Source organism: Elaeis guineensis, chromosome 1, assembly GCF_000442705.2.
Source record: "Elaeis guineensis isolate ETL-2024a chromosome 1, EG11, whole genome shotgun sequence".
NCBI classification, from domain to species: domain Eukaryota; kingdom Viridiplantae; phylum Streptophyta; class Magnoliopsida; order Arecales; family Arecaceae; genus Elaeis; species Elaeis guineensis.
This window is the reverse complement of record NC_025993.2, coordinates 175,472,259-175,487,597: the sequence shown is the minus strand read 5'-3', so window position 1 is coordinate 175,487,597 and position 15,339 is coordinate 175,472,259. Positions and strand designations below refer to the sequence as shown.

Sequence of the window (15,339 nt, the reverse complement as noted above, 5' to 3'; positions counted from 1 at the left end):
TCCTTCCTGATCCACTGCACCCTGCACTTCTGCCTTCACAATGTCTCCTGCTATCTCAATAGAGAGTGGTGGATAGAGAGCTTATGTCGAAGATCCCTCAAGTCCGACTCCTGAAGGCCCTTCTCCTGGTCCTCTCTCCTCTGGAGCTTTGCAATGTCTGCCTCCACCCCCTCAATTCATTTGAAGATGTCCTCTAGTCAGTTCCACTCGGTAAGCCTATGCCACGCTAAGTCAAGCCTCCCGATCATCTAGTATCTTATATCACCACGGATCGACATCTTTTACACATCCTTGATTAGGTCCCAAGATCTCCGATAAAAGGTCCAGAACTTCTCGAACCTGAACAGAGCCCTAGTCAAATGCGGGATGTCAGTGGTGATCAGAATCGGATAATGGTCTGAGGCAATCCTCGGAAGGTACCGAACCTAATATCCCAAGAAATGCTGAAATCGAAAGGAAGTGACCAACGCCCGATCGATCCTCTCCCTGTTAGGAAACTAGTATTTTCATGCATATATATTTTAAGATTATAATGCAATGGAAAACCAGATTAAAACTTCTTTTAATCTAATTAGCATCTATTAGATTTAATCTACAAAGCACCTAAACAGGATCCTTCATATGAGAGATAAGATCTAGAAATCTAAAACTATAAAATAGAGGAATAAGATCTGATCTTATAACTTTACGTGGGTAGATCTTCATCGCAATCCGATGATCCATGGATGTCTTCTTGGATTTCTTTGTAGCTACACATGCGTCCGGTCTCTACAGGTATCCACACGAAGCTGATCTGATCAGGAGATCCCGATCTCACTAGAGTGCTAGCTCTGTTGCAAAGATCACTCTTTGGATTATCGAAATTTTTTCACTCTTTTCTTTTCTCTTTTTAAGAGAACAAAAAAGAAAAAAAGAGGAAGATGGGAGATCAAATTTGATTTCCTTTTGTCCAACTCTTGCACAACTATGGAGGAACGGGAGAAAGAGAGCCATCCAACTCTTGGATCAAAGAGAGAGAACATCCAAGTACTTTGGACGTGTGGAAGAGAGAAAGGGAGAAAGGTGAGGCATCCAACAACTAAACTCTATGCCCCCTTTTTTCTTTCTTCTTTTCATGTGCCAACTACAACCTCAAGCCCACCCTTCTCTTGTTTTTCATGCTCCACACATTGAGATCTTATTAGGAGGCACCCCTCTTACCCCTTTTTTAAACCACATCTCCTAAGATTTGTTAGGATAAGAGTCTGGAGGGATTAGGACTCTTCAAGATAGAGTCCGCTTCATCTCCCTTTGGCGCTACTTCTTTCCCACCGCCAAAAAGAATGAAAGCCACGATAAAACATGGCTTAAGCATCCTCTCTTAAGAGATCAGACAAGGCGCTAAACTTTTTTAGGTGTGGTCTCTCATGAGGCGTCATCTACTCTTGGACCAAGTCAAATACTTGGTCCAAGTCTAATTGGATTTGGGTTTCCATATGAGATTTAATCTCAAATCAAAAGGAGTCCTTGTTCCATAGGACTCTAACTAAATCAAACTTTTTGACTTAGTCCAACCCAATTTGACTCAAACTCAGACCAAATCCAATCAAATTAAATCTTAATTTAATTTGACTAGGACTCAACCCCAATTATTTGATCAAATCAAATAATCTAACAATAATTACAAATAAGTCCTCCTTTAATTCACTAACTCTTAACAAGTCTTCTCTCGTAAAAATCAGTCCAATCATCAATTATATTGATAATCGAATCCTATTACAATTCAAAATTACAATTCAACTATCCGATCAGTTAGGATCTCTTTTGTGTGTGATCCCATAAGTTCTATTCTGTTTGGTAGTGAGATATATCGTAATCTCCATCACGAATATCATTGAAATACCTTTCAATGGATTGAAATAATTTCAACTCACCAAATGAGAATTATTGACTATCAAAATAATTCTCATTGATCTCATAATCCACCAATGACACTTAGTAGCATATAGTGGCAATCCAGCAGAATGAAAAGTATTAAACTTCTATGTGTAGTTACCACATGATATAATTTTTTTATCGTGAGTCCCGATAAGATGGAGGTTATGAAAAACTCATCAAATCCCATCATCTGTCATATGTAAGATTTATTCGACTTGAGTTCATTATGTGAAATCTCATAAAAATCTTTTTTCACTATTCACACGGTCATGGCCATGATCTTTAAAACTTAGTCTCATAAATCACATAGAACAATTTCTTATCTACCAAGATCGATAGATTCCTTCTAGGTGTATACCCTACTCCCACAATGAACATACCATAGTCAATCTGCACCGCAAAGATTCAAATGGTTAGAGACCAAATGTATATACAATCAAACTACAGCAATTTCGTTGTAAGTAGTCAAGGCACTGCAGGTCAAAGAACCAATCACACCACTATAGCATCGAGAAAGTTACTGACGAGTGAATAGACATCCAAATAGCTTCTAGTGTTGGTCATACTCGGTATCCTTGTTCTCTAACAATCACCTGTAGTCTCGCTCAGTGTCCCCACACTATAGACTCGAGACTCATTTACCCAAAGAGAAGCGATCCATGCACTAGTCTTACCGGATCAATCACTGTCCCCATGACAATCCATCGATCAGAAGTATTTTAGAAATTAATCACCAATGATACATGCCTCAAATTCTCAACTCTTAAGAATATGTATCATCTACTTATTAATACCTTGGATGATTTATGAACACATACACTGCATGAATGATATTAAATTGCTCAATATTATTAATAAATAATAAAATCATATGTAAAACTATATCGTAGAAAAATAAAGATATCAATCTAATTAGCTTCTAGAACATATATCTAATACTTCCAAACTTTGACAGCCCCATGGTCTGCATGTGAACTCTTCATCTCCTTTACCCAGCCCAATGAATGTATTCTCATTCTGTTCACTAGTATTAATCCCTCAAAAGAACAAGATGTGATGCTTATTTATTAAGGATGGAGTCCATACACTCCTAAGCAGAGTAAAGACGGCATTAGATTGCAATTAAAGCAAGATTTCTATCTCAGCTAGTATCTTGCCCCAAGTATCAATTTGACATGAGCTATACGTCAGTTATTGTAGCAGCCAATATAAATTAATATTAAACAATATAATCCATACAAGGTATCCAAGGCCTCAAAATCTTTTCTTTTTGGTCTGTTTTTCCTCTATTGCAGCATTTTTTTTTTTTTTGCCTCCAAGTTCCCTACCTTGACACCCCCCAAGAGAGAGATCTTGATATCATGTACACTCCAAGATGCCCAAGATCTCAGCAACAGAAAACCATGAGGCAGGAGTACATGAGACTCTGCTGTCCATAAAAGAGCTTATAATATAAGAGCAGAGATGACAATGGGGATTCAAACTTGTTATTGATGAAATCCAATTCATTTACTTGCTCGCTGCTCACCTCAACGATATCTGCAACAAAAGATTTATCTGTTCTGAATGACCAAACCTCCTTGGAATTTCCCTTTTAGAGATTTATTTATAATGCAATAGATGCCCATATGCAAGCAGGGCACCCTGTTTGGCGGGGTTCGAAGGGCTAAAAGGTAAAGAAAAATAATAGACCATGAAGAAGCTGATGTAAAAGCAATTTGAGTGCACCAAATCTTCACTAAAATCATAAATTCAATCTACAGCACAATAAAATTTGAAACAAATTGCCACTCCAGATACATCAGCATTGTAAATCTTCAGTGAATACGTAAAGTTTTTTTGGATAACTGTAGAGTATTGAAATAGAAAAATTTATTCCTTCCATCCTAGTATTGTAGATGTATCAACAACTAAAGGTCAGATACAGCGGGTATGATGACAAACACATTGCATGAGCCCTTAGCTTTACCAAAATCCCATTATTTATGGCAAACATGTAAAGCTTTCTTCAGAACCAGACTAAAGACCGCCATATTGCACTATTTATAATGCTGGGACACCTCCCACACAAGCTTGTCCATGAACTGGCACTTCTTGTCCCAACCCCAGCCTGGATTGCTCTGCAAAGTCGACTCTCAAACATCAGGGTTATGGATGCACATTTTGTCAACATACAAATTATTCTAAATTAAATTCTCTAAAACATACAGCAGAAGGTAGTATAGATAGAGTGCTAGGTCGGCAATTAAATAGGAACGAAAATGGGTCAGGTTATATCTGACTGGATCCATTTTCGTATCCGGATCGGATCAGAATCGAACAGAAATTCTTGTACCCCAGATCCAATTAGACATCTGGATACATATTTATTAGTTTTGCTGGATTCAGATCCGGATACAGATATCCAGTAAAAAGAAAAATAGATCTAAATAGATATTAAATCCACACAATCAAAACCATGACCTTTTACTTGGATCCGTACTGCTCAACCATTAGGATGGAATCGGTGTTGTTTTATAATAAATGGTCTGCTATACTTATTCAAGACTTATTCATGTTATTAGATAAGGTTTTATTATGATATTTTATATTTTAATAATTCATGCTTTTCATAAAAATCAATTCTTTTTTTTAAAATAAAAATGAAAAACATTTTACTTTTTATAATATTTTCAAAACTCTGTTATTTAAAATATTTAAAAATATCAGTAACTTTTATGTATTCCAAAATTATACAATTTTTTCTTACAAGCTTTCTAGAGGATAAGTAATTAATGGATATTTTTTTATTTATGCTGCAATCAAAAAGTAATGATGGTATTTTAAATAATTTTAATTTTTTAATATTTTCAATGCAAGCATGGTCAAATCAGTGACCCAAACCCTTGGTCAGAGTGGGTCTCCATGTAGGTTTAATACCTATGTTTTAGGCACCTACCTAGCTATTCGTGAATTGCATATAATGCCAATCAAGATAATGAATTCTACTCTTATTCTTTATGATTATATCATTTACATTAACTTTCATTATTGAATTATGATCAAAATGATTTATATTTAAATAATATCCGATTTATGTCCATATGCAGCTAGAAGAATATGACTTGATTAATATCTGACTTGAATCTATATTCATACAGAACAAATATGGATACGCCAATGTCCAATTCATATTCAATCCATTTTCAGCTTTATATTTAAAAAACAAAATGCTATTTAAGTTAAAAGTTTGCCTAAGAATTTGAGATGAATCTAAGGGAAATATCAAAAATTCATGTATCAGAACATAGACATCAGGGGCAGGTCATATTTTTGTTGAATAAATAAACACCACTAGTAAATAACAACCCTTATCATAATTTCAGGGATGTATTCCAGAGATTGAAACTTATTCCAAATAATTTATCATATCTTATCAATAGTTTCTTGTATCTACGCCTACTCTTCCTTGACCTTCATATACAAATCCAAGGCCCTTCTTACTAGGACCGAAATGTACGATAATCTGGCTACTGCAAATAAACAATAATGAAGGATGTTTTAATTGTTTAAGTTTGCACATAATGTTTCTAGAAGTGAACAATGATCACAATCTGCTCAAACCGATCACCACAGGAAAGTAGTTTGACAAAAATAACCTGTTAGATATCTTTTTTTCTTTTGAGAATGCGGCTATATGCCTAATTGCCTAAATGTAGCTGATAAATCAGGGTTTTAACAAAACAAACAAAAAAGTGCAGCACAGCACAGCACAGCAGTTTAGAGTTTACAGGTAGAGTTAAATGCTCCAAGCAACAAAGTTTACGAACATATTCAAATTTCTAGCTTCCATCATGACAAATTCTCAAACTTTAGTAGATTACACTTTGATCCATTAATATGGCTTCACATTAAAGTAGCTTGAAAGGTCAAGTTTCTGCTTGTAACTATTTGCCCTGGTAGTTGTGGTAGTAGCAGAGAAACTCGCTTATAATGTATCCTCCAAACAAGCATACCGATTTGTTTCTAAAGGAAACAAGAGGAAATGTTTCAACCATTCCTCTACACTTTTCCCATACATATAAGACAAATTTTCTTCTCTTCTTTCCATCCAAAACTAGCTTATGCCACCATTGACTAAATTAAACCATAATTTGACCAATATAGGGCCAGGAAACAAAGAAGAAGGCAAACCTGGAGAGTAAGAACAGCACGATCAGTGAACCTCTTCACGGAAGAAGGTATATTCTCTGGAAGTGTTTTTGCCACTCTTTCCAACTCCTGTTGTTGTTGCTTTGCAGTAACTGTATCAGGCCCAGAGTACATTTCTATAAGCTCATTCAGGTACGGTACCTTTTCCATTGTCTCTTGAACAGCTTCCTGGAAGATAGAATCCAACATCAGATGATCCATAAAAATGAACAAAATTTCAGTATACAATATATTCTGCAACTGCTCACCAATTACCACAGCATAAAGCTTACAAAGACTTAAAAAATTGAATTCAAAAGAAAAATGGTTACGAGATTGGCAGCAACAAGTGAGTCTTAAGATGTAAAGAGAGTGGTATATCAGGTGTCCAGACATCTACAGATATCAGAATGTAATATACCAAAAGGGGCAATTTATCTTAGCGATGTGGCTAAAGCAGTCCTGCTTATATTTTCTTTTACAGGCAATAGCGTACACTGAGATCTATTCAAGTCATGGTTCAGAAACAATAGTATAGCATGTTAAAGATTTTCATGTTTGAATCTCAAAGAGATTTATGCGTGCATGGTAAGTAAAATAGTCCGCATTATCCTAGGTATAGAAAAACAAGCAACAATAGTTTAGAAGTTGAAAATGAATCATATAAGCAACTACATTGAGCTAAATCAGGTGGAAAAATAGATAAAAATGTTCTTTTAATCAACATAAAAGTATATTTGTTGATCTTAAAGTATAAAGCAGAAAGCACATTAAATGGTAAGAGAAAATTATATTTACAATTGAGCATGTTATCATGGATATGGGAAGTCACATAATCAAAACTTTAGTTCGGACTAATTTGGTAAAAATTAGAAAATCAACCTTTAGTTCGGAATAATTTAAGTCAAAACTCAATAATAATCAGATGGCAAATAATAAAGAGGGTTGGAGTAAGACGAATACAGGAAGGAAATAGTCAATTAGACAGATAGATTTGGAGCTCCCATTTTCCATGGTTTCTGTACTGACAAAGCAAGATGACAAACCTCTTGCCAGAATGGTGATTACACACAAATCTATAGTACTTCTAAAACCAAATAGTAGGAGTTAAGGTCGTATTCCGATTTTGGTCATACCCATTGAAAGACTAAAATATCCTAGAACAATAGAATTTTATAAATACTATTTTTATGATATTTGATAGCATTTGTCATGCATATCATCTTTTCCATGAATTGATTATGGATTGCTAATGCTTGCCATTAATTTATAATTTATAGTCATTATTGAAAATTTATAGTCATTAATATTATATTTAGTAGTATTTAATCCTTGTTTGGGCCTATTTGCTTTTGGATGCTGTCCTTGACGTTTTGTTCTTTATCAATTATATTGTATATGGAGTTAATTGTATATGAAGTGATCAATATTACTATATAAAATAAAAAATGGAATTCTCAATGTGCATGAGCACATGACTAGTAACTGAAAGGACGAGCATCCTTGTTAACATCATCCAGTCCATAAGAATATTGGTTTTTGAACATAATAAACAAATTGCAGAAAGTCACAAATAGAATAGCACAACAAAAGAGCCGAAAATAGGGGAGGGAGTCTCATCCAAAGAAATTGCATTAAATCCACATACTGGCATTCTGATGTCAGAACCCCAGCGGGAGATCATGTCTAAAACAAAATCAACAAATTTCAGCAAACAAAAGTCAAGCATAGATAATTGTCCTTTGACCAGAAGCGTAGAAAAAACTAACATTTACCATTTCTATCATTGAAACAGTCATCAAAGGGTTTCAATCATCAAAAAGGGTCATTAGTAGGCACTAAAGACGCTCAACCAAATACAAAAGCGTTCCATGGGCAAGTATCTACGAAATGTACACTATACACAAAACCAAACTAAATCTCACAATTTAGAGTTGATTTTGGGGATCCTCCTCCGCTGCTGGTTCTAAATCAGGTGAAGACTTGCAATACGAAGCACAAGGTAAGTCCTTCCTTATTTTTTCCAATCCAAGTCTCCTTTTTTTTTTTTTTTTTTCATGACCCAAGTCTCCTTTGTTATAACCCAAAGTTTGAATACCAGCTCCTCATCTCTATCAATTCTTGTCCTGCATTGCACAGACTAAACTATGCAAAATGACTAAGTTTCACTTTATATATAATTGTTGCTATATTAGCTTACATGCTCCCATGCTCATATTTGAATTGATCAATCCCAGTTTTACCATATATGCAGCTTTTAAATTTATTGAATTATATTATTATTCATGGTCACAAATAATGTTGTCAAACGCCGCTGGTCAAAAAGCTAATGGAAAGGGTATTGTTGTAAAAATAGGATATCTTGGGGGACATATATGAAAATAGTAATTTTTGGAGGTTACATATGTAATAAGCCATATCTTTGAAACAGTGTATATGCAAAAGGCCCCAAAAGCATAACCTTCAATTCACAAAGAAATTTGATTCACCTAATCATCTAATCATAGCAAGGCCACCAAACTAGATAAGTAAATGACCAAGCCTAGCCTAGAAGTCAGGAGCAAGCCACAAGCAACAAATCTTCACTCCCAAATATATGAATCACACCATGAGATCTATTAAACAAATTAAATGAAATTGATAATTCATGCAAATTGCTGTCATATCTTATAGCCCTGTGGGTTCATATAGCATGCAAAATTTAAAACTGACTTATGAGGTAAAAAGACTATCCAGATACCAATCACCTATCAGTCTAGACTCATTGTTAATTTGGAGTATGTAATGTATGTCATTTAGCCAATGAGGGTAAATTGTGTGAGTAGCCATAGAGCAAGAATGTGAGAAGATAAAGGTAAAAGAAAGCTAGTGAAAAGGGTATGTTAGGTACCTTCTTTCTAAAGTTAAAAGGAAATCACTATAACAGGTTTCAACCAGTTTAAGAATATTTGCTCTAGAATAAGGCATTAAGCTTAATATCCAATGTTTGAAATAGATGCTGTCCCTCAAAAAGGTCAGAAGAATATTGAGGCTTGTCAATTAGAATAGTTCTTAAATCATGGGAGGATGGAGGAAAACAAGACCTAAGGTAATACAATTCACAAAAAAATATAGAACCCGTCACTGATAACAGGACACCAAGTTTCTTGTCCAAGAATAGTTGGAACATGTATTTTCCAATGTTGTTAAAGAAATTCAGAATTCAATGAGGAGACTCCTGAAAAAATTGAAAATGAAAGTTATCCATGGAAATATCAAGCTGGAATACCTCATGCTAGCCATACATTTGCAAAGGCATCATAGAATACTACACGATATAGAGGACTGGAATTGAATGTGATTTCAAATCTCTTCAAACTCTTCCCATTTGAAGTTTTTTGCATTAAAAAAAAAAAATCCTCAAGAAGGTACTTTGAAAGGGTAATATCCATTTGATTCTTTGTGATCATAAAAAGAAAATCTACTTGATTCAGTAACCATTATTTTACCACATGTTGTCATAAAGAATATACTGAAGGAAATGGACCATGTCAAAACTGATTAAAGTACTATAGTGATGCATTATATGGGAGAAGATATATCAATGTTGGCAATAGCATAACAAAATGCTCTTAAATGAATATTAGTTGATTAGTTTAGAATTAGCCTGGGCCGTTAAATAAATCACAACCATAACTATCTAGGAGCAACCAATCATTTCTATTAGGCGCAACCAATGACTTATTAAAGGATTTCTAGATCTTTTTTCACAACCTCCATCCGTGTTAGCTTAGGCTGTTTTCTTCCCTTTATAAACCCTAGAGCACATATGGGAGCAACTTTCCTAGTTGAAACTTACTCAAACCTTTATTGCACATGTCCATACCATCTCAGCCAGTCTTGATCACTTTGTATTCTATTACTGCCACTCCATGCTCTCCCATATACTCATTTCTGACTCCATTCTTTCTATCTTACCACACATCCATCTCAAAATTTTTGTTTCTGCGACACCCACATTTTTTGTTTTCGCCTTTTTTTTATCACTCATACTCTGGTGAACCATACAAGTTGTAGCTCCTATTTTGTCTGGCAAAAGGTTTTTTGCCATGTCATTATCCCTTAAATAAGAAGTCAAGAAAGAAGGAAAGCAGTATAAAAATCAATGTATAAAGTAGTTACACCACAAGCATCAGAATTAGTGTTACCCATTATTTTGGCTTGGAGTGGTAGATCCTACTATGTGTTACTTCCATTAGAAAATAAAATCGTTTGTGCGTGCATGTCTACTTACATTTTAAGGTAGAAAGCATAGAATGTATTTGAATTCAAAAATAGACTGACAAAGATTGGATCTTTAAGATACTTAACCCATACTGTAAGCATAAAATAGCCAAACAGAAATTTGAAGAACCAAAAAAATATCAAGATAGATCTTGAGCAACTTGTGTACCATAAGCTAAATGATAAACCATGGTTATCAATCTAGAACTAGTTCAACAGATCTTACTTGTGCATGAGTTCATAACCAAGGCTGGTCCAAAGGGAATAATCTGAAGAGAATGCAAGCACACGCACCCCACACCACCCCCCCCCCCCCAAAAAGCCCAACTCCTTTTTTCCCAAAGAAGAGGGAGGAGGGGGGGGTGGGGGGAGATCCCCTACCTATACACTCCCATACCAATGCTCTCCTACATGAATGCATACAGTGAAAGATTAAGATAACAAACTATATTTAAAATATCAGACAAGCTTTAAATGTCAAAATGTATGCAGGCATGAAAAGACCTGCATGTTTCATGGGGTAGAAAATTGAAGATGCAGTATGATGTTAAGCTCCCATTAGACCTCAGAAATCAGCATCTTCAACCAACATGCAATGTCTGCTTCAGAATCTCTATAGCTTCACAGCCACTTCCTAGGTGCTTCATTACTCTAAATATCTTCAGCCATGCTTCCCTGCTCTCATGTCTGCTCCCAATTTAGATACTAAATGTTGGGTGTAAAATTACCACTATGTACTTTTAACAGAAAGGATCCTTATTAACAAAAAATTCACTAAGTGAGATGTTGAAGCAGGTGTATTTATTATTTGACCTTCTTATATAGACATTTGGCAGCAAGAACCAGCCCTTCCATATCTAGTAATGGGCATGGAGCACAAAACTGAGCCATATGAGTTCTACCTAAGGACTAAGCAGATCTATGCAACCAATTGCAAGACCAACATCAACCCTACTGCTACTTATGCCAACATCTAGCCTTGCACTGATGGGCAGACAAGGAGACAAAGCTACTAGAGGCAAATAATGCTTAGTTCCCGGTAAATATTTATTGGCAGTTAGGAAATAGTACCCTGCCTATAGCTGAGGACTTGAAATAATTTACAGGGGAAAAAGATGAAATAAATTTGATATATACAGAACCTCCAGGTAAATATATCAAACCTAAGTTAAATTTTAAAGAGCTCATACAGATTAGACAAATGCAAGTACCTCCCACTCCTCTTGGCTTTTTATCCCCTCATATGCCATCAAGAAAGGCTTTGCCTTCTCCAGTGCATCACGGAGGGACATCGGAGGCTTCTCGTCAACGTCAGGATTATCGAAATTCACCAGATATTCTGGCTCAAATTCGATCTACACAAACAACATCATTACAATCAAACAAAATATCAAAGCAACAATATAAAGAACAAAATCAACGAGCTCAATCAATCACACCATATTGTTAGTATGGACAGCATCCCAATAGGCATCTTCCAATGGAGAAGGCAGCGCACTCCAGCTCATCTCTTCGAACTCTTCAGCCAACTTCTTCATATTCTCTTCTCCAAGCCGCTTCTCCAGTCTCTCTCCATCAGCATTGTCCCCGAGATAAAGACCATGATCCTCCGCAGCTTCGTCAGCCCGACTGCCCCTAAACCTCCCACCCCTCCCTCTCCCACGCATTGCAACCCCTCTCCCCCTCCCGCCACCTCTCCCGCCGCCAGGGCCCCCTCGAGAAAGAACCTCCACCGCCTTCCTCACCGCCTCTTCACGGTTCAGTGTCGGCTGGCCCGCTTTCGGCTCCGCTGGCTCCCGCCCACCCCTTGGGGCCCCGATGGGCGCTCTAGGCCGGACATGTCGGTTCTCCTCGCTCGCCCGGGAATCGGGCTCCGCCGGCCGGGAAGGCTTTCCCCGGCCGGAGCCGGAGAGTAGGGGGGAGAGGCTCCGAGGGAGAGGGGTCACTTCCTCGGGATCGGTGAATTGGGTTTGCGCCGGGGGAGCGGAAAAATCCTCCCTTTTGAAAAAGATAGGTCTTTTGGTCTGGGAATCGTCCGCGGAGGCGGAGGGCGGAGGCTGGGGGAGGTCGCGGCCGCGGCCGGCGGATTCTGGGGGCGGTGGGGACCGGCCCCGCCCACGGCCCGCGGCGGGGGAGGAGGAGGGCTTGAATGAGGACATCCAGGAGGAGAAAGAAGGCAGGACGGGGGAGGACGGGAGGACGGGACGACCTCGTCCATGGCCGAGGCCAGCAGGGGCGAAGGGGTCGTCGTCCGCGTCGGGTTCGCCTTGGCTGGGGGCGCCGGGAGGGAGTGGGGATCTCGGTGGAGGGCTGGAGCCGCGGCCCCTTCCCCTTCCCCTTCCCCCGCCACCGCCGCCGCCGCCGCCGGAAAAGGTGGAGTACGCGGCTGAGGAGGCGGAGGCGGTGGGGCGGCCGGGGGCGGCGGCTAGCCTGCTTAAGCCTCTCATCCTGTCGGGCGTTGGGAGGGGCGAGGGACAGCACTGTCCGCCGCCTAGGGCTGGAAGAAGATACGGGAAACAGGGTTTAGGAATGAACCGAACCAAAGCAACCCAGACGGGGTTTCATCCAAGATTTGGTTTGGCTGTTTGTCTGGGCTGCAATATAGAGCCGGGTTGCTATCCAGGATCTTTCTTGAAACATAATCTGCGCGTGGTCGATAAGGGGAAAACAGGTTCGGTGCTTTTAAGAAAGAACTAAAATTTTTTTGATGAAATTAGTGACCAGATAAGTCACGGGCGATAAGACGAAGCAACTGAATTGGATGGAAGGGAACTGCATATTAGATCGGCTCGTAGAAAAATAATTGGCTGCACAAATGACGTGGTTGCTGTGATTGAAAGTCTAGAGGGAATTTTATTCTTGTCTTTCTTCCACCCGAGGATCTCTCAAGGAAACTGGCTAGAGGACGGTTTGATTTGTTGCGTTCGTTGGTTTTTTTCTGTTATAGTTGCTATATATATATATATATATATATATATTAAAAATAAATTTTTAATTTTATTTTCAACTAAAAAAAAAAAGTAATTCTTCAGTTGAATTTTATATAAAAATAATTTTTTAGTTTAAATATAAATTAAAAATAACTTCTAATTTTTTATTAAAATTATCCTTATGCCGTTATACAATAAGACAGTATTTCTTTATAATAAGACAATATCACATTATATTAGTACAGTATTTTTTTATAATAATATAGTATTATTTTATTATATTATATTGGTATAGTAACTTTTTACAATAAGACAGTATTACATTATATTAGCATGGTATTTTTTTATAATAATACAGTATTACTTTATTGTATTATATTAGTACAGTATTCCTTTACAATAAGATAGTATTACATTATTATAGTGTAGTATTACTTTACAACAATGCAGTATTGTTTTATAATAGTGTAACAGTATAGTATTACTTTATAATAGCGTAGTACTATTTTATAATAATGCAGTACTGCTTTATAATAATATAGTATTATTTTATAATAGTACGGTAATGTTTTATAATAGTGTAGTGTTGCTTTATAACTGTAGAGATAATTCAGTCATTTCATGTTATTTGAGAAGCTGTTTTTAAGTTATATTTCAAATTAAAGATATTTTTTATTTAAAATTTAAATAAAAAATTACTTTTAAATTTAAATTAAATATTCTCATTAGTTTACCTTATATATATAAGTATTTGATATCACTCAATTTTGTATTCTCTTCACTTCTTGATCACGTTGGCCTCCTTAAAGATCGACGCCACATACTCTGTATATATTCTATTTTGGTCTATTTTTGCAAGAATCACATAATAGTTGGTTTATCTTATGTAAATTTTATTTTGGTTGGACTATATTTTGTCCAAACCCTTTACCAGATGCTGCTCTAATTAAACTTAAAAGTAGTTCCCACGTGAATGCCTTTCAGCTATGTCATCAAACTCATGGTAACTTTAGCCACATCATTTTACACGTGGCTTGACAAAATATTTAGATAAATAACCACTCAAAAGGTATCCTGACAGTGGTAACGCAAACAAAGCATACTCTTAAGTTTTCCTTCTTCTTTTTTCTCATTTTAATTTTTATTACCAAATATAAGGATTTTAAGCTAAAAAAAATTTATAATCTTTTTATTAATAATCCAAAACATGACTTGGAAAAATAAAAAAATGAGTAGAATACTCTTATTAATTTCTCCATCATTCGACCACTTCTGTGGGTTTGAAATTGAGGAAATAGGTTTTACAAATAAACCTGGCCCAATCAAATCGATGTGGTATAGAATTTAGTTCTTGATAGATTAAATAGGCTTGAATGTTTTAAAAGTAAGATCATTAACTAAGGCTCATCTTAAAACGAGATATAGAATCTATTATGCCATCAAGCAATTGATACTAAGAGAAACTGTGATATGAAAATCTATATCGATCAAGATGAAAGATGAGAAATTCCTAAAGATAATATTATAAGATCTCATCCAAAATCAAACCTAAGATTCTAATATTTTTATCTGTATAAAAATCTTACAATTCAAAAGTATTTGTGACTTATTCCTTTAACTCTTCAACCATTAGCTATATGAACTCAAGTGAGATAGTTTGGAGCTATCAAATAGGTTTCGAGGCTAGAGTATCTTAAGTGAGTGAGATCCATGTTAATGGTAGAGAAGATCCAACGGCACACACCCACCACCCATTTAAGGTGGAAGTATGGGGCAGGGTTGAAGTTTTCGATGTTTTATTTTTATCCAAGGTATGGTTAGCATTTTTAAGTTTTTACTTTTATCTCACTTTAGAACCACCGCTATAATCTCAAAAACAAAGAAAAAAGGTGTATAAATAAGAGAAAGAGAGAGAAGGAAGATGATAGGAAGGGTCATTACAGTCACACCTTGACACTCTCTGTATCTCCGACTATCCTCTTGGCATCAGGTGTGCGCTCAAAGGAGAAGTGCTAGATCTATTTCTTTGCATAAGATTTTTTTATCCATATGTACTAAA

General features: G+C 36.5%; 1 protein-coding gene across 1 annotated transcript; it reads right to left on the bottom strand.

The window, feature by feature from the left end:
- Positions 1 to 3,772: 3,772 nt before the first annotated feature.
- LOC105039720 (uncharacterized) lies at positions 3,773 to 13,094 on the bottom strand. The gene is made up of 4 exons (XM_010915984.4): positions 11,790 to 13,094; positions 11,562 to 11,705; positions 6,091 to 6,276; positions 3,773 to 4,037 (listed from the first exon to the last, which is right to left on the bottom strand). Exons 1-4 carry the CDS (start codon positions 12,795 to 12,797, stop codon positions 3,957 to 3,959), a joined length of 1,419 nt encoding a protein of 472 aa, XP_010914286.1. The 5' UTR covers positions 12,798 to 13,094; the 3' UTR covers positions 3,773 to 3,956.
- Between the last annotated feature and the right edge of the window lie 2,245 nt (positions 13,095 to 15,339).